Source organism: Corylus avellana, chromosome 9 (assembly GCF_965113065.1).
Source record: "Corylus avellana chromosome 9, dhCorAvel1.hap1.2, whole genome shotgun sequence".
Lineage (NCBI taxonomy): Eukaryota > Viridiplantae > Streptophyta > Magnoliopsida > Fagales > Betulaceae > Corylus > Corylus avellana.
Window position 1 is genome coordinate 14683448 of NC_142498.1, and position 20290 is coordinate 14703737.

Below are 20290 nucleotides of genomic sequence, written 5' to 3' on the forward strand. Positions count from 1 at the left end.
TTTGTATATGAAGTCATATTTGTAAGTTTGTGGACAAAACATATGCTAGAATAGAATATAATCGGCTGTTTTACTAAGGTTAGCTCGAGGGAGTTTCTTTATTTTAATTTCTTTGCCATTCATTTCTCTCTCTCCCCCCCCAACCCTTTGTAATAGTAAAATTGTGGGCAAAATATCTGATTGCTGCCTACCGACCACCACTGAACTGCTACCGACCGTCTACTGACATCCGGTGGTCGGAATAAAAAAACTGTTTGGACGATTTGGTTTGGTAGGTGGTAGAATTTTTATTTCGTCCGTTAATCGACTTAACCGACCTTGGCCCTCAAAATTATTTTGCATCCATTTAGCCCAAAAAATGTCCAATAAACACTTGGTTAGCCCCAAAAAAACCATTTGTGCCCAAAAACAATCCTGTTTTGCCTTTAAAAATAGGCTTGGCCCAATATAAAAAGCTCATGACTAACCGACTTAGGGTCTGTTTGGGATTGCGGTTTCAGTAAGTGCGATTTTAAAAATTGCGTTTTTGAAATCGCAAAGATGTTTGGTAAACCATGTTAAAAAGTACTTTTTTTTTATCAAATACTTGTTATTCTAAATCGTGATTTTGGTTTAAATTCGTACTTTTTCAAATAAGCACCCCCTAGCTTACTTATTGAAATCGCAAATTTTTTTTCCTATTTTAGATTAAATGCTTTTTAAATCGCAATGTCAAATGTCTTACGTTTTGTGATATATTTTAAAAATGCAGATTATTGTTGCGAAATCGCAATCCCAAATGCAGTCTTAAGTGACCGACATTTAACGAACTTCGACTTAACAGATATAGTCGAAATTTGTTCTTGTCTGTACGAAGTTCGTTAATTAACCGACTTAACCGACTTTTTGGTTTGTTAGGCAAAAATACCTATACCGACACCGATTTGACCGATACCATTCCTAAGTAGAAATGTATTTGACTTGGTAGTAATGGAATCTATCAGGCATTTCTGGAGGAATTTATAACAATTTGTTGCCTTACTAGACTGATAGAGGATCTGCATCATTTATCTGGTTGATTATACATTATCTTTGTTTACATGCACCTGCTACTTTTGGCATGTTTGGAATAGAAGTTGACAAAAGTTTTGTTTGTATCAATAAAAGATAAATTATACTTCATGAATATCTAGAATCAGATCTAAAAATAGCTTAGACCCTGTTAAAGTATAAATTAAATGTTCAAATAAACCTTTTCCTACCGGCTTAAACTTTTGAGACAAGTGGTGATTTAACATGGTATCAGAGTAAAGGTCCTGAGCTCGAACACCGACTTCATCAAATTACCTCCCATTTAAATTAAATATTCCACGCGTTGGGCCCACCTATTAAAAGGGAGTTTGAGCCCACATGTGAGGGAGAGTGTTAAAGTATAAATTAAATGTTCAAATATACCTCTTCCTATCAGCTTAAGCTTTTGAGACAAGTGGTGATTTAACAGAACCCACGCATTGTTTTTGTCTTTAATTTCATAAAAATGTAAGGTAGTTTTGGAATTTTGGTAATGGGCTATATTTCTCTATTTAAAGATGACATGGGCATATTCTTGTATATTCTTTCCAACTTTTAGAAGGTTTAGCTAGCTCATAATGAATTCTAAGCCCTATTTAATTAGATTGAAAGCTTTATCCTTTGTTTAAGGGGTATTCTGCATGGGAAAGTTGCATTAGAGGATTTCACTTCAGACCTCCTATTCCTAGAAGGCTTGTCTGATTCATCCTTTCCTTTGGCTACAAGTGATATGGTTAGTAATTGAGGCTGTTAAGATGTGAACAAGGAAAAAGGAGGGTCCACAAAACTTTATTTGATTTAATCATCAAAATTTGTGAAACAATATTTTGTTGATCTATCAAGTAGGAGATGCCAAGAACTTGCTTAGGTAGCTTGTCGTTGTTCAGTTTCTTCTGATAAGCGAAGAGCATATAGACAAAAAAATTGCTTGAAAAAGAGCCATGCCTTGATAAAATATTACTTGTTTTCAAAGCTTCCTGATATTGTCCTTTATATGAAGGATTTTAGATGGATGCAAGCTCAAGCTAGGTTTATTCATCAAGTCCTGCACAAAATATTAGAATGAGATTCTTGGGGAAACACTCGGTTCCAAGGTTTTGAATTGATAACCAAGACTGCCAAATGGTCTACTTCGTTATTACCTTCCCTTGCTTTATGCCTTGTCCTGTTTTTCATTATACTTACCCATTAAGATGATTTTACAATCAAAATGTCCCAAGCATCTTTATGCCAATTAAAAGGTTTTATTGACGGCAAAAGGATTTCCTTTCATTCTTTATATATGTGTGTGTGTGTGTGTATAAAAAAGATGTTATTGAAAATGCTCAGGCATATTTTGCTAGCTTAGTTTAATTTCCCCTAAAAGAAGTTCATTTGCCGAAAAGGAGCCCAATTGTTAATGTTATTTCATATTTTCTTAATGGGTTCTAAAAGTTCTTTGATGTCTCCTTACTGTAGAGGTAAATTCATCTCATCACATTGATGGGACCAATGACTTTTCCAGGTACCATCTCAAATTCACATCCAAAAGGTATGGCGAAGAGTCCTAACACAATATCAAATAACAAACGATCACACACATGCGGCTTTTTGTGTGTCTGTGCTTGTGTGTGCAGGTTTGAAGATTGCAATGCTTTATCTGCAAGTTGTTCTTTAATGCTATGTGAACTTGGGTTAGGTTAGTTTGGTACTCGAGTGGAGAAGTCTGGATATTGATCAATTGTTGGAGTAAATCAATTTTAACTTTGTTGCTTCCTAGTGTGATGGTGTAGACTTCTCTCAATTTTGGTACAAGCCAAAAGCAACTGGACTCGAGGGCCACCTTTGAGACTGAGACATTGTGTTGTGTCTATGTACCTGATGCTTTGAAATATTCCATTTGCTTCCAGTAAGTGCGGTTTTTTCAAATTTTTATTACTTTACACTAGCAAGGGGAACAACCCTTGAAACCCAAGCATTCCATAATGACTGATAGCATACAAGTACTATAAGGGAAAGGTGAAAACAACCGTATTTAGGGAGTGCAATAGATAACTTGAAATTTGATTCAAACATTTAGTATTCCACTACATTCTGATGCAAGTTACATTCTTATCAGTGTGTGGATGATACTATGATTACTAGGATTTGATTAAGAAAATTTTTGCAGCACCGGTTTCATACCAATGACTAGGGTAAACTAAGATACTTTGTTTATATTGCTAGGAATAGGGTTTTAGTTTATTGTAGAGGTATGTTTTTGATCTATTAGAAGAAGCTAGTTTGTTGGGTTCTCGACCAATTGATTCATATAGATTCAAATCAAAAACTCTCGAAGGATGAAGGAGAATTATTTGGGGATCCTGACAGATGTCTTCAACTAGTTGGAAGCTGAAATTATCTTATCATCCTTAGACTGGATATTCGCTATCTAAAGTGAGTCCTTGGTCTTCAAATATTGTATAGGGCGAATGGGCAAATTAGAGTAAAAGGCTTTATCGAAACTGATTGGATAGATTCTTCCATAGATTTGAAGATCTACTACATGGTACTGTATCTTTTTAGAAGATAATTTGGTATAACAGTAAGAAAGAGACATTGTTAGTATGATCAAATGCAAAAGCTGAGATAGGGCAATGAGTCACACTTCTAGTGAGTTAATTTGTGATAATCAAGCTGTTGTTCATATTTACTCTAATACTATATTTTATGGAAGGAGCAAGCATATTAAGGCTGAATGTTTCTTTATTTGAGATAGAATAATGCTATACACCACACTTTTATCCAACTTTGTTGATGTGGCACTGCTAATCAATCCTTGAATTATTTTTGTTTAATTTAATTTAATTTAATTTAATTTTTTTTTTAACAATGGCTGATTGAGAGTGCTGCATCAACAAAGTAAGATAAAAGTGTAGTTTCTAGCATTTCTAGGCAAGGTATTGAGTGAAGGTATTTCTACACCGCTTGTAAAGTGTTAGAAGAGTTAGGGTTTGAGTCATTAGGGTTTTGGGGGTAGTTTGGTCTATATGGTATTTCCCTAATTCTATATAATAAGATGCTTGTATTAGATTAAAGAGAAGTTGAATAATATAATAGTCTTCGCCTTTTGTGTCTAAACCGTTCATACAAACTTTAACATGGTATCAAAGCCTTAGGGTTTTAAATCCTTGGTTCTTTTGTTTTGTTTGTAGTTTTTTTTTTTTCCGCTCTTTTTGTTTTGGTTGAATCTTGTTCTGTTGTTGGTGAGTGTTTTGCTATTGGCAGCACCGCCCATGTGGGCGTAGTGCCCACACGGGCAGTGCCCTAATAGTTCATTGTTACGAAAAAAAAAAAAAAAATAGTCTTTGTTAGTGACGTCTTCTTGGTGTGTTGGCAACTGACGGCTTCTGGGTTTGTTGGTCGGCATGTTCTGTGGTGGCCGGCGTAGTTTGTAGTGTTTGGTGTAAGGTGGCTAGTGTGGTGCAGTGGACATCAGGAAAAAAAAAAAAAAAAAGGTTGCTGGTGTGGGTGTTTGTGTTGTTGAAACATTGGTCTGTGGTCATCGTTTGATTCTATTGTTGCTGTTTTTGGAGTGGCCGGAATATTTTGTCTTCTCAGCAATTTTTCGACTTGGTTTTTTGTGTCTCTGGCGTGTTTTGCCTCTCTCTGGCATGTTTTGTCTATCTCTAGCGAGTTTCGGCGATTTCCAGCCTGTGTCCGGCAAAGCTCTGACGAAGTTTTTTATTTTATTTTATTTTATTTTTCAGTAGTTGTTTTCTGGCGAAACTCGTTGGTTGATCATGGAATGTGATTGTTGTTGTTAGTGATTGATGTATCCGACTGGCCTTGATATTTTGCGGTGAGACCCGATCACATCTGTTGTCAGTGATCGTTGTATTCGACCGGCCTTGGGGTTTTGCGGCGAGATCCGATCAAATCTTGGTTGTTGGTGATCGATGTTTTTGACCGGCCATGGTGTTTTGCGGCGAGACCCTATCACATCTGTTGTTAGTGATCCATGTATCCGAACGGCCATGGTGTTTTGCGGCGAGACCCAATCACATCTGTTGTTAGTGATTGTTGTATCTGATTGGCCTTGATGTTTTGCGGCGAGATCCGATCAAATCTTAGTTGTTGGTGATCGATGTATCTGATCGGCCATGGTGTTTTGCGGCGAGACCCGATCACATCTGTTGTTAGTGATTGTTGTATCCAACTGACCTTGGTGTTTTGTGGCGAGATCCGATCAAATCTTGGTTGTTGCAGTTTTCGACGAGTTTTCGACCGGCGTTGAAGTTTTATTAAATTATCTTGTTATTTGTATGAGTCTTTGTATTGTGTGCTTCAAGCTGTTCCAGCTTGAGGGGGAGTGTTGGAGTATGTTTTTTTAGTTATTTTCATTTGCTTGTATCTTCCAAGCTGGATTCATATGATGTATATGCTTTGGCTTAAGGGGGAGTGTTAGAAGAGTTAGGGTTTGAGTCATTAGGGTTTTGGGAGTAGTTTGGTCTATATGGTATTTCCCTAATCCTATATAATAGGATGCTTATATTAGATTAAAGAGAAGTTGAATAATATAATAGCCTCCGCCTTTTGTGTCTAAATTGTTCATACAAACTTTAACATAAAGTTTGAAGATAAACTTGCAGAAATTTTTATCAAGTCTTTGGGCCACAATGGGTTGGAGTTTATTTGTGATTAGTTTTTAATATGATATATTAGCTCCAAATTGAGGCAGGGTGTAGAGCTGCATTGGAGTGTATCATAGTAATAAGTATATTACAAAAGGGTTGTGCATATATATATATATATAGTTAGAGGTGGGGTAGATTATTCTCTTCACCAATAATTGTTTCCCAACGTCTTTTTCTCCCTCTTCTTAATAAACCCTAATTTAACAAACGTCATTGTTTCTCGTATTTTGGGAGTATTTAACCTACTGGAAAATAAATTAAGAGAAACATTATCATTTATATCCATTTGTCTTTGGCCATATAGATAGATTTATTGTGCATTGTGTCAAGTTAAAACTTGAGTGACCCAGAGTTATATGTTTGATTTATTCCAATCATTAATTAGTTTTAATTCTTTAGAGATGAAGGGATTGTGTTAAAGGACCTTGGTTCCAAATGGGAACCTAGTGATCGGAGTGGAAAGTGGTTGAAGTTGAAGCCTGACTATATTCGTGCTGGTTCTGATCTGGATGTTCTTATCATAGGTCTGTATTTTAATTTTTTTTCTTCCTCTTTTCATATTTGTTTACTCCAAAGCAATATTGTAGCTACCTTTGCTTGCATGCATTTTTATAGGGGGATACTATGGCTCTGGTCGTCGTGGTGGTGAGGTCAGTTTTCCATCTTTTGTAATGTATAAGAATCCTGTTTTTGCACATAATATGTGTTTCATTAGAAAATCTACGTACCGATGTACTTATTATTGCAGGTAGCTCAATTCCTGGTCGGCCTTGCAGAGCGTCCAGCCCCAAATACATACCCTAGGCGGTAAGAATTTCTCATTAATTAGCTTGGCTCACTATATTTAGTAGCTTTGTACAAGTAAAATGCCACCGAAACAACTTATAATTGTGGTATGATCTTCTATATGTTTCATACTAATTTTTTCATACAGTTCCCTTATCTTCAGGAGCAAATAGCAATCTTCCTGAATAATGCTTCTTTAACACTGCCAATTGTTCATGTTATCTTTGTGTCAAGCACATAATCTATACATCTACCGCCACACTGTTCTCTGGCGGTGCGCTTGATCGCACACTGGCGATCGATCCTGGTGTTGGGCGCTCGAGCCTAGGTTTCCTGTGCTCGATCGCAGTTTTAGCCAATTTACACTTAAGTCCAAAATATCCAAGAATGTCTCATTTTCGTCCATGACCTATAAAAACACAGAAAACACAAAAAAGGGAGTAAAATTGCACAAAGTAACACAACTAAAGAATTAACAAATATAAATTAAGGGGTTAAAATATAGATATTTTAGCACTTAACAATATATACAATATTACTTATCAAAAAAAAAAAAAAAAAAAAAAGCAAACAAAAAACACATAGAAAAACATACTCTAACATGTGACTGAACTTGAATGAACAGTCTCAAACAATATTGTAAAGCATGGTTCGATCAATTCAGTTAGGTAGTAACTACATGTGGTTTGGAAAGAGCAATGATAGGATCAATTCAGTTAGGTAGTAACTACATGTGGTTTGGAAAGAGCAATGATAGGATATTAAGTTTTTATTAGACTAAGCCCTATTGGATATTGTGGTTACTGGCATTGATGTAGATGCTGTTAAGGTCTTCAAGGCTCATTTGAGTATGGCATTTTTACATGAATGATTGGGTGAGTGGCAATACTTTCTTGACATTAAGGTTGCAAGATCAGAGCAGGGTTTTTCCTCTTTTACAAAGGAAGTATGTGCCTGATATTCTTGTGGAGAAAGGCGTGTTGGCTGCCAAACTTGTGGACAACCTGATGGATCCCAATACTAAGTAAGGATAAGGATAAAGACATTTGAGGATCTTGTAAGGTATAAAAGATGCAGGGAAATTGATTTACTTGATTGTGACTCTACCTGCCATCACTTTTTACTGTTGGAATAGTTAGTCAGTTCAGGCAATCACCAAGGCAACATAATTGGAATGCTGTTTGTTGTATCTTGTGGTATCTGAAGGGTGCTTCTGGCAAAGGTTTAGGGTTGAAACCTTGGACAATCTAGATATTGTTGCCTTTTCAGATGCAGATTAGATTGGGTGATCCTCTTGATAAGAGGTCCATGTCTGGGGTTTGCAGTTTCGTAGAAGGTAATCTTGTTACTTGACGAGTAAGGATCAGAATATGGTGGCAGATCTAGTGCAACAGTAGACTATGACGCATCTAGCATGTGAGATGTCGTGGGTGAGAAATCTTTTGGAGGAGATGGACTTTCCTAATAAAGGGTCTTCATGATGTTTTCTGATAACAAAGCTGCAATGTATAAAGCCATTAACCCTTTGCACAGGATAGGTTATGAAATTGCAAATTGTGACATCCTATGTTAGGTCATGTACTAGTTGGAAGATTTTTTACTAAAACATTTAGCAATAATCATTTTTGCACACTTTGTAGCAAGTTGGGCATGATAGACACCTATGCTCCAACTTGGGTGAGTTGTAAGATACTAAGATAACTTTGTTGATTATATCTTTCATATAGTGTACTCTCATACTTCACTAGATGAAGGGGCTGATGGGTTGAGGTAGAGGATAAACAGTAGTGTAGAAGTTCGTTCTCTTTATGAGTTATTAAGAGGTTCAAATGGATTGACGCCTTAGAAGGCTGTTTTGTGCAGCAAGGTTCCATTTTTTTTTTTTTTTGGTTTTTTGGTGGACAATAGCTTTAGGGAAGATTCTAAAAGTTGGTAATCTCATTAAATGAAATATTATTCTAGTGAATTGATATTTTATGTGCAAGTGTAATAGTGAAACTGTGGATCGTTTGTTGATTTGTTGTGTAGTGGCAAGCGAGTTGCCTTTTGTCCTCTCTGTTTGAACTCTTAACTGGTGATGCCTCAGGAGGTGATTGATGTGCACTTTGAGTGGAAAGGTTGGTTTGGAAAGCACAGGATTTCCCTCATTTGGAATGCTGCTCCCGTTTGCTTAATTTGGACAATTTGGAGAGAAAAATAATCATACATTTAGTTCTGTGGAGTTGTCTATTGTTGAGTTGAAATCAGTGTTCTGGAGAGCGTTAATTGAGTGGTCTTGTGTGCTTGGCACCACTTCCATGACTTCTTTTATAGATTTGATTGATTCCCTTCCTTTTCATTGTAATTATTTGCTTAGACATCCTGTATAAATGAGGTTTCCCCCCTTTTGTCTAATAAAATCATATCCATAGAAAAAATATTATGTAAAATAGCTCCAGGAATGATTCTAGTGAAGTTCTGTCTTGCAGATTTCTTTCCTTCTGCAGAGTGGGTACTGGGCTTTCAGATGAAGAGCTGGATGCTGTTGCAACCAAATTGAAGCCTTTTTTTAGGTACTTCTTAGATAACTTGATTAGAGAAATGTGAGTGTTTCACTGTTTCATCATTTAAAATGTACGATGAGCTAGTGGCAAAACAACCAGAATACCCATGGCTGTGAGGTATGCCTTTCTCACCTCTCAGCTTGTGGTCGTTGACCTAAAATTAATCTCATTGGTAATTTGAGTTTGGTTTTGGTTTGGGCAAGATTAGGTCCAATACCTGATTCGTTATTTGATAAATGAGAAAAGTGCCATTGAGTTTGTATTTTATTCTGATATTCAAGGATGTTGTTTAGAGTGGACGCCAGAAGTGGGCAAGATATGCTTGCTTATGTGGGCCCATCAACAAACTACTAGGCATCAAGAATCTTTTAGGTGTCTTAATATACTATCCTCAGGCTATATTTCGTTTTATTGACTGCTTTTTCAGGAAATATGAATACCCAAGGAAGCCACCACCAAGTTTTTATCAAGTAACGAATAACTCGAAAGAAAGACCAGATGTTTGGGTTGACAGCCCTGAGAAGTTAGTAATTTTTTATTTCCTTATTCAAAATTTTTTCATTTTTAACATCAATATTGTCAGTTACCCCCTTTTTATTCTTCCTTGTTGCAGATCAATAATTCTGTCTATTACCAGTGATATCCGAACCATAAGATCTGAGGTGTGTCCCCAAAACTATGAAATATTTCCATTCTATTAACTGAAAAAATTATGACAAATCTGTGCTTGGTAGATTGTCTGCTGTTACTAATGTTATTTGCTTAATGCCTTATTTATGACCTGTCACTATACACAATTGATCTATTCATTCTTGCAGGTATTTGCTGCACCGTATAGCCTGAGATTTCCACGTATTGACCGAGTGAGATATGACAAGCCTTGGCATGAATGCCTCGATGTGCAATGTAAGTGGGTTAATATGTTATGAGGCTTCTGTAGGTTTTCAACTTCACTGAAGGTCACTACTATATCTCTGTTTCGGTTTCCTTCTATATTCTCTTATTTTAGTTTTTGACAGAAGTTAGACATAATGTGTTTTTAAAATTTATTGTTTGATTGCAGCTTTTGTAGAACTTGTACATTCAAGCAATGGTACTACACAAAGGGGCACAGATTATGGTGGCCTTCAGGAAAGTAGACCAAAACGCATGAAATTCTCTAAGGGAGAGAGAAAGAACCTCTCTGTCGTTCCTTCTCATTTAATTCAGACTGATATTTCTGACGTTATGGGGGGCTCCTCAATATTTTCAAATATGATGTTTTGTATCCTATTGAAAGTTCTTCTGAATTACCACTTTCTAACAATCCCTCAAGTGATTGACAGAGCATCTGATCTTTCAAACTGTTTTCTGCATTGAATGCACTATAGTTTGTCGTATGATGTGTAAATGTCGAATTACAACCATTTGTTAGGGGGAAAAGTTGTGTTGGTGGTGGGGGGGGATGCCATATCAAGCATGGGTGGTAAGCAGACCTGTTCTGAAAAAGTTGAGGCATTTTGAATTCCTCGTTAGTAAGCCCCTCTGGATAGTTTTATCATTTGACTTGTTTCCTTAAGCCAAATGATTTATCTGCTGGTGATGTAGTTGAGGCATTTTGAATTCCTCACATGTATTGGTGATATCACGCTCTTTGTTGCATTTTAATCCTACTGTCCATCAAAGTGGAAATACATTTCATTGTCCCAGGAAAAAGGAGAAAGGAAAGAAATGTAGTACTTTTAGGTGATGTGTTGCTTGTCTGGTTATGTCTTATTTTTCTTTAGTTTTTTAATAATGTTTAATTGCGTTTAAAATGAAATGTTCTGTTAATGGTTCTTGGTATCTTACCAGTTGCCAAATCCTTTTGGTGCTGTGCTGAATCTTCCTTGACATCTAGACTTCGTTAATTTTCCACCAACCCTGTCTCTTGATTCCTTGCACAAAATGGTTGCTGAGAATGGAGGGACTTTCTCAATGAATTTGAATAACTCAGTTACTCATTGTGTTGCAGCTGATAGCAAGGGTTTCCTCTCTCCCTCTCTCTGAAATTTTCATGCACACACCACTCACACACAGGCACGCATATGCATACACAAACACACATCTATATCTGGCTGGAATGTATAAAGAAAAATAACGTTTGGCAGGGATCAAGTATCAGGCTGCAAAACTTCATGGAGATATTATTCATTACTCTTGGGTATTGGATTGTTGCTCACAAAAGAAGCTCCTCCATTTACAGCCAAAGTTAGTCATGATTTTTAGTCTATAACTTATTTCTGGAAGCCCTTGTAATATTTCCAATGTTTTAGAGAAGTACAGTTCTTTTGACTGTTTTCTCTTAAAGGTACTTCCTCTTCCTTTCTGGCTCATCAAAGAAGAAGTTACAAGAAGAAATTGATGAATTTTCTGACTCATACTACCAGGATCTTGATCTTGCAGGCATCAAACAGGTATATCTGAATAGGAATTTAAGTTGCTTTCTACCTTAAATTTGTACTATTTTGTGCACAAAATGGCTACACTATGTATAGAAAAAAATGAAAGAAGAATTAAGGTAAAGAGGAGAAGCATTGGTAAAACTTTCAGTACATCCATTTGTTTTTTAAATATGTAGTATTGCTATTAATGAAGAAACATAAAGCAAGCTTTTGACAAAAATGACATGATTTACATAGTTTCATTCTTTCCAGCTCTTAAGTAATGTGGACAGATATGAGGCGACGAAAACTATCGACTATTATAAGAAAAAGTACTGTCCAAAGAAGAAATGGTCCCACTTTTATGGCTGCTGCATTTATTTCCGCCCTTCAATACCATCTTTGTAAGTTTTGTTGACTATACAATTTTACATTTATGGCTTGTCTATCTATCTTAGATTATATGAATTTACTTGGTCTTCTAAATACTTTGTTTTCCCAAATGGTTGTTCAATTGTTTGTAACTTTGTTTGAAGGAAACCAGATTGGGAAGTTTTGTTGGGACTTGCATTGAGGAGGTTGAAGCTTGAAGTTTCCATGGCTGGTGGAAAAGTCAGCCACAGTATTGCTCTTGCTACCCATTTGGTAGTTTTGTCAGTACCAGGTTTTGACGTAGACTTTGAAACTCTATTGAAAAGGTAAGTACATTCAAGATTTTCCGTGTCGATCAGGGATATTTGGTCCATGTTATAGTAGGGTTTGCATGGAAAGAAAAGAGGAGGCTTATGTTCATCTACGGTAGCCTACCTCACACATCTTATTATATAGGTTTTAAAAAATATTACAACTACCAAGATACCCCCAAACCCTAACAAACTCTTCTAGCACTTCCCCTCAAGTTCGAGCATATATATCATATAAACCTAGCTTGGAACAAGTAAACTCTAACCGGTTACAAAATCTTGTAAACATATCAGCTAACTGGTCCCCAAACTTCACGAATGTTGTAAATATACCTCCATTGATTATTTTGTCTCGAATAAAATGATAATCAACCTCAATATGTTTGGTCCTTCCTTGAAATACTCGGTTAGATGCTATATATAAAGCAGCTTGGTTATCACAAAATAATGGGATAGGAGTGGGAGCTGAAAACCCAATCTCCTGAAGAAAATGTTGTAGCCATGTCAACTCACTAGTAGTCTAGTAGTATGAACCATTGCCTTGTACTCTGCTTCAGCACTAGAGTGCGCTATTGCTATCTGTTTCTTACTCTTCCAGCTTACAAGATTACTACTTAAGAGTGTACAATATCCTGTAATAGACCGTCTATTTGAAGGAGAACGTGCCCATTTTGCATTCGTAAAACCTTCTACCTTAAGATGTCCATTCTGTCTATATAGTATCCCAAGATCAGGGGCTCTCTTCATACACCAAATAATGTGAGTAACAGTTTCCCAATGTGAAACCTGAGGAGCCTTCAAGAATTGACTAACAACACTAACTGCATATGAAATATTTAGCTCGGTGATAGTAAGATAGTTCAACTTTCCAACTAGATGATGATAAATGCTAGGATCTTCAAATAATTCCCCTTCATCCTTCTTTATTTATTGATTCCAATCCATTGGAACCTTAACAGGACGAGCACCCAAAAGACTTGTCTCTTCTAACAAATCAAGTACATACTTTTCTTGAGATAAGTTGATACCCGTTCGAGATCTAGCAACTTCAATACCTAGAAACTATTAAAGTTTGCCCAAATCCTTTGAATGAAACCGCTACTGCAAAAATTGTTTCAATCATGCAATGCATCCTAAATCATCTCCGGTAATGACGATGTTATCTACATATACTACAAGGAGAATATTGCCTGCTCTAGTATGTGAGAGAAATACTAAATGATCCGTCTGACATCTTTGGAGACCAAACTCCAATACTGCTTCAGAGAATTTTCCAACCATGCCCTCGGTGATTACTTGAGACCATATAATGTTTTTTTTTAACTTACAGACATGGCTCTGATACTCCCCTTGAGTAACAAACCCAAGTGGTTGCTTCGTATAAACTTCTTCATGTCATTCCCATGTAAAAGGCATTTTTTTTTTTACATCCAATTGAAACAAGGACCAATCGAGATTAGTAGCCAAATAAATAAGAACGCGAACAAATGAAATTTTGGCAACTAGAGAAAAAGTTTCATAGTAGTCAATATTGTACGTCTGTGTATAATCCTTAGCAATCAAACGAGCTTTTAACTGTTCAACCGAACCATCAATATTAAACTTAACAATGTAAACCCATTTGCAGCCAATAGGCTGTTTACCGAGCGGTAACAGATCCAGCTCCCACGTCCTATTTTGATGCAAGGCCTTCATATCCAATTCCATAGCTTGCCTCCAACCAGATTCAAATAACACATCATGCTGTCTTTGAGATGGAAATGGTTGTCTTTTTCTCTATTTTCTGCCTCAATTTTATTCTTATGTTATTGTTATGGAATTATGCTAACTTTTGACACAAGACATGCCTCAACCACCACCCCCACCCACAATACTACCAGTGTGCCATGTGAACCAACGCTCAAGGGGCTTTCTTTTTTTCATTGCAACTGCTGTCTGCATGTGTAAATTAGAGTTTATGATGTATGCCCTTGTTTTCTCCCCTTTTTTTTGACAGTTTCACTTCATCAGAGAAGCATCTTTTATGGAACAAGGGGTTGCATGTTGTGAAATCTCAATGGTTGGAAGACTGCTTGGAGAGGGACCAAAGATTGCAAGAAGGACCATATAGCTTGAAGACCATTGGGGTGCAAGATTTGGAAATTGTAGAGTGGTCAGTTCCAATAAGCTTTTACATTTTTAGAGTTATGCTTGAGCCAGCATATTTTAGATATGGCATCCTGGGAATTGATTTGCCATAGTATTTTCTGACTTCGGAAGATTGATAACTAGTGGAATTGTGAATCTAATCGTCAATGTTCAAGAAATTTTTAAAGTAATAATGGTTGGAAATTTTTGTAATCCTTAATTATGTAAAATGTCTTAAACAACTATGGTTACAAATTTGATTGCACAAATCATCCGTTACAAGTAAGATAGATTTGGTGGAAATATTATGCAGTCTTGTTAAGTGGCATTTATCATAGTATATTGATTTGTACATGAAACAGAAACATTCATTGGTATATATATCATCTGTGTGCGTGCCTGTGCGCATGTGCTATATTCCTTTTCGTCTTCTTTTGTGCGTGTTTTTTTGGGCGGGTGGGCAAGGAGGTTGTGTTACTGATTGTGGTTTTAGGTTACCTTATGTTGTTTTAATATCTGTTCAAAATAAGCCAAAAAGTTGAGATCAGTGAAGTTAAGACTTGTGCAAAATTCCCTCCTAGTCATGATTTATTGCATATTTATAAGCCCTGTTAGCAAATGTTTTCAACATGTAAGATTTTGCTTGAAATTGGAAATCGGGGATCACAAACAGCACCATTGACTTTCACGTTACGTTTGGTTGGAGGAATATAAGAGTTGATTTATGCTCAATAATGTAAAAGTGGAAGGAGAAAACCTAAATTGGGGTTCTCTTTCCACTGATGTATTATTTAATGCTAATTTAGGAATGATACAGTTACAGAAGTGCCCTCCAGCATGATAGAGTCTAATACTAAGGATAAAAAATATACAATCCCTCACCACTCCCCCTCAAGGTGTGGTAAAGATATCATGCATGCCCAGCTCACTTTAGGTTGTGTGAAGAACTTTACAAGACTATTAAAGCTACTGAACAAAAATTCAATAGGTTTCTTTGGAATGGGAAAGGGGAAGGGGCAGCAAAGGCTAAGGTTTCTTGGTGTGATCTTTGTTTTCCTAAGAAGGAGGGAGGTTTGGGGTTGAAGAGGCTAGAAGTTTGGAACCAGACCTCTATGCTTAGGCATATTTGGAGCTTTTTTGGGTAGCGTGGGTGAAAGAGAACCTCTTGAAAAGAAAGAGTTTTTGGAGTGTAGGCATTCCTCAGAATTGTTCTTGGAGTTGGAGAAAATTTTTGAAGCTAAGGGATATTGCCAAAAGATTCTTGAGGTTTGAGGTTGGGAATGGGGAAAGCATCCATCTGTGGTTGGATTGTTGGCATCCTTCAGGGATTTTGATTGAGCAATATGGTTTTAGGACTGTTTATGATGCTCATAGTAATATTGAAGCAAAACTTTCCTCTGTCATATGTAATGGGGATTGGTTTTGGAGTCCAGCCAGGCCAGAAGCTTTAGTTGAGATACAAGCTAGACTTCCTAAAGTTAGCTTGGGTAAACCGGTTTGGACTGCTTCTAAGAAGGGTATCTATGTTAGTTCAGAAACTTGGGAAGCATTTAGAGAGAAGAATGAAGAGTCTATTTGGTGGAAGATGGTCTGGTTTCCTCTTGCTATGAAGGATAGGCTTCTTACAGGGGAGAGGTTACTCAAATGGGGCTATAAGGGTGAAGTTCAGTGCAGTTTCTGCCATAGCCAATTGGAAACTCGTGATCATCTTTTTTTTGAATGCAGTTTTAGCTCCAGAATCTGGATTTTCTGCATGTCTTGTTGCAGAATTGAGCAGCCTCCTGTGATTTGGGATGATCTTGTGCAGCTAGGCTGTAACAATTGGGGGGAAAAATCTCTTCACAGCTTCTTGTGTCGTCAGGTTCTTGGGTCTGTTGTGTACAATCTTTGGCACACCAGAAACAAGCTTCGACATACTGGTACTCTGAGCACTGAAGAGCAGATTTTGAAAAAAAGTCTATGGGAAGTCAGAACTAGACTTGTTGGGAAAGGAAGGTTTCCTAGAACTAGGGAGAATCTTTTGTGCTCTTTGTGGAATTTACCTGCTGATATGCTTTTGTAATGTTGGCTTGTAGGTTTTGTTTTCCCTGTTTTGGTTGGTTTTCTCAGCCTTTGTAAGGGCTTGTAACTGTGTTTGAGGAATTGCTCTTTTTTTGAGCCTAGTTGTTAATGAAATCTCTTATTCATCGGAGGAAAAAAAAAGAAGAAAACTTTACATGACCTGGCCGTTGACAATGGACAGTTTGACCCACAGTATCATCTGAATTTGAAAACAACAGTCCAATTAGATTATGGTCCTATACTCTTACATGTTAGTTCTTTTTGAGTTTGCAGCAGCATTGAATTTTGTTCTGGTTGAAGAAGAAATTGTTCTATGTTTCTATTTCTGAAATACAGGGTTATACCGAAGAAGATTGAAAGTATCTAATTTATTTTTATTTTTTTCTATATATATTTTTAGAATATTAAAAGTTGTCCCATTCAAATTGAATTTTTAAAATGTTGGTCAAAATGTAAAGCGTTACTTACTATTTGCATAATATGAATGCTGTGTGTGATATTTTTCTTTTTGGCTAGATGTTCTGATTGATATAGCTGTTTTGCTGTGTCACGATTTTTCAGCAATCATGATAAACATGACCAGGATCTAGGAGCCCCCGCTGGATTGGACAATGAAGAAAAACAGAATATGTCCCCTTCTCTTGATTTAAGGGAACAGATAACAGACAAAACTGCTTTAGGAAAACCTAAAACTTTGGCCTCATACGAGGGGATCGGGAAAAGGAAAAGAGGAAGACCTGCTGGCACAAGCATGAACAAAGGAAAAACAACTATGACCCAAGCTCGAAGAACACGGGGACGTATTGGACAGAGGCCTGCTAAAATATGTGATAATGAATCAGATGAAAGCTTATCTCATGACGAGAAGACACACAGAGAAGAGAACAACATAAGAGAAGGAAATCATGAAACGGTAGGTACGGGAAGCTCAGAAATCCAAGGGACTGAAATAATAGAAGATTCTGAATCATCAGCTAGAGGCAAGGCAGCGGAGGAGGTTGAAAAAGATATTGGATATGAAGAGTGGCACGATAAAGTTCCAAATGTTGAAATGACTAAAATGCATATTAATAGCAAAGACGGCGAGAGGTTGGAGGAGTTGGAAGTTTTGGCTGATCCGGTTCAAGCCATGTTGTTGGATATGATTCCGAGCCTTGGAGCGAAGGAAGTTGGGACAAGAGAGAGAATTCTCAATGATGAGAAACCACCCTTGGATCCCAATGCAGGGCCTACAAAGAAAAAGAAAGTGAGCTACAAGGATGTTGCTGGTGAGCTGCTAAAGGATTGGTAAAATATGATATGTTTGTTGGTTGTAGGTTTTGTATGAGAATGTGAATGAGGGAAACGAAATGATTTCTCAGTAATACGAGTTTTGTATTATTAGCATAATGCTGGGTCTAGATTGTGATGTGAGCATCTTCAGTAAAAACTGTGAGCTCTCTTCATTGTCTTGTAATATACCAAAGAGATACTATATGCACTATGTTATTGTACTTTTCATATAGACCAAACACTATTGTCATTATATAAATATTGTGATTTTGCCTGAGCATAAACCAGATTGTGATCGACTGATGTGACCAGTTTATTTTTGAGATATCAGGGTGTGCCATGAAACATGAAGTTCGAACGATTGAGGTGGATTGAGGTCTCCTGTAATCTTTTGAAAAAGCAAAGCAGTGAAATCGATATTCACTGAAAATGAACGGCTTAAATTAAATCACGTAAGTATTAAAAAAGTAAGAAAACCAAACACAGTGAAATGGATGATCAGACCAGACCATCCTCTCAGAGTGAGGTGGTCATCACACCAACCACCCCTTGAGGTGACCGGCCATTTCTTTAGAGAATGAAGGGGTGGTTGGAGCATCCCAATTATCATGGATGAGAAGAGGTTGTTTGAGCATTGCCGCCAGTGGCGAAGCCAAGATTTTAGTTGAGGGGGTCAAGGTTATAAAAATAAAATAAAATAATTTAAAAATATAACAAATACAATAAATAAATAATTCAATAAAATTTATTATTGTTCAAAACATATATGTAACTTACAAATTATTGTGTCCTAAGGGGAGTAGCTAAATCGGCTGGGAATCATGTCTCATGAAGCGGAGGTCATTAGTTTGAATCTCCCTCCACCTTTTATGCGGACAAGTCAAAAAAAAAAAAAAAAAACTCACAAATTATTGTTAACAATATAAAAAACATGCAACATCTTTTGAAATGTTGTTTTCCAACCGACCAACATATTTTTTGAACCATGCTCAATTAAAATGAAGCCATGTTTTTTCAAATTATGTTTATGAAAATTTATGATTAACTGATTGACAATATCCTTTTTGTAAATATGTTCTTTGGATTTGGCCTCTATCATTAGGATGGTAAGGATCTCCTGACATAAAAGTTTAATTATGTTCCTGATTTTTTTCAAGTAAAAGTATGAAGAAATAGAAACACACGTTTAAACTTAATCAATTGTTTTTTTAGAAACACCAATAATAGGTTTCTGTTCAAGTGCCGTTGATTTCAAAACAGACTCATCAAATAATTTTGAAGTGGCGCTGATTTCAAGAAAATGAGTTTCAACTTTCAATTTAAAGGGTGTGCGGATGCTTGGGATCAAAAAAGCTCGGCTCGTACTCGACTCGATTGTTAAATGAGTCGTTCGTGGATACGAAACTATACTCGATTATTAAACGATACATACTCGTATAAAACCCGACTCGTTCGTCTAAAGTTCGTGAACATACTAGTATAGGGGCTCGACTTGCTTATTAGCGCAACTCGTATATATATAGTGTAGTTATAGTGTATAACTATTTATAGTTAACTAGTGTATTGTGTGTATTAATCTGAGTTAACTAATTAAAGAGAGCTAATTGGTTAATATATATATAAATTTTTTTTAAAAAAAGTTAGATAATTTGTATATATAATAAACGGTTTTTTTTTTTTTTTTTTTTTTTTTTTTTTTATCAAAGTCAATTTCATATATTAGTAATATTAACCATGTATATTAAACATTTTTTTGCTACTATTAAGTGTTAAGAGTAAACTCCTTTTTGTTTGCTTACAAGTGTCACACACCAATAAAATAAAATCAAGCACTCATCTCTCACAATAATAGTTAGCTTGTCTGTCCCACATGAAAAAAGCAAAAAAACTTTTTCACTTAAGTAATATATAAAAATGATGTAAGCCTCTCTTACTGAGCCAAGGCTGTAGTTGTCCCACATGGATTGGCTCAAAAGGAGAGGCTTGGATTACAAAGTTGCTTTCAATTTGTTGGTTGGGAAGTAAAACATTTTTACTAATATATTATTATTAAATTTAATTTAATTTAATTTGTTTCATTGGTATGATGAGTCATTTAAGTTATTTTTTTTATTTTTTATTTTTTTATTTTAAAAAGTTTGCATTAGCCAAGCCGAGCCGGCTCGGCTCGCCTGCTTGACTCGCCTACTAGACGAGCTCGAGCTCAGCTCGCACAAGGAATTTTCCTTGGTGAGCCGAGCCAAGCTTAAATTTTGGAGCACAACATGAGCTTGGCTCGAGCTCGTGAAATTTTTAAATGAGCCGAGCTTGGACAGCCCTGGCTCGCCCAAGCTCGGCTCATTTACAACCCTATGTGCAGCTAAGCGTTCGTTTGGGATTGCGATTTCAATAAATGCGATTTTAAAAATTGCGTTTTTGAAATCGCTACATTTTAAAATCGCAAAGGCGTTTTAGTAAAATATGTTAAAAAGTACATTTTTATCAAATATTTGTTATGCGAAATCGTGATTTTAGTTTATATTCGCGTTTTTTCAAATAAATACCCATTAACCTGTTTATAGAAATCGCAAATTTTTTTTCCTATTTTAAATTAAGTGTTTTTTAAATTGCAATGGCAAACGTCTTATATTTTACGATATCTTTTAAAAACACAAATTATTCTTGCGAAATCGCAATCCCAAACGCACCCGTTAAACTTCAATGAGCTTTTC

At 36.3% G+C, this 20290-nt stretch overlaps 1 protein-coding gene across 1 annotated transcript in view; it reads left to right on the forward strand.

Annotated features, from left to right (window-relative positions):
* Positions 1-17857, forward strand: part of ATLIG4 (DNA ligase IV) — a 35198-nt gene extending 17341 nt beyond the window's left edge. The window contains exons 13-27 of the mRNA XM_059605412.2: positions 6105-6229; positions 6321-6355; positions 6454-6512; positions 8960-9043; positions 9462-9557; positions 9648-9696; positions 9853-9940; positions 10098-10298; positions 10914-11039; positions 11164-11263; positions 11364-11469; positions 11710-11840; positions 11973-12134; positions 14116-14271; positions 16869-17857. Of these exons, the coding sequence (XP_059461395.2) occupies positions 6105-6229; positions 6321-6355; positions 6454-6512; positions 8960-9043; positions 9462-9557; positions 9648-9696; positions 9853-9940; positions 10098-10298; positions 10914-11039; positions 11164-11263; positions 11364-11469; positions 11710-11840; positions 11973-12134; positions 14116-14271; positions 16869-17598 (2248 nt within the window). The 3' untranslated portion in view covers positions 17599-17857. The remainder of the gene's footprint in view (positions 1-6104; positions 6230-6320; positions 6356-6453; positions 6513-8959; positions 9044-9461; positions 9558-9647; positions 9697-9852; positions 9941-10097; positions 10299-10913; positions 11040-11163; positions 11264-11363; positions 11470-11709; positions 11841-11972; positions 12135-14115; positions 14272-16868) is intronic.
* Positions 17858-20290: the final 2433 nt, after the last annotated feature.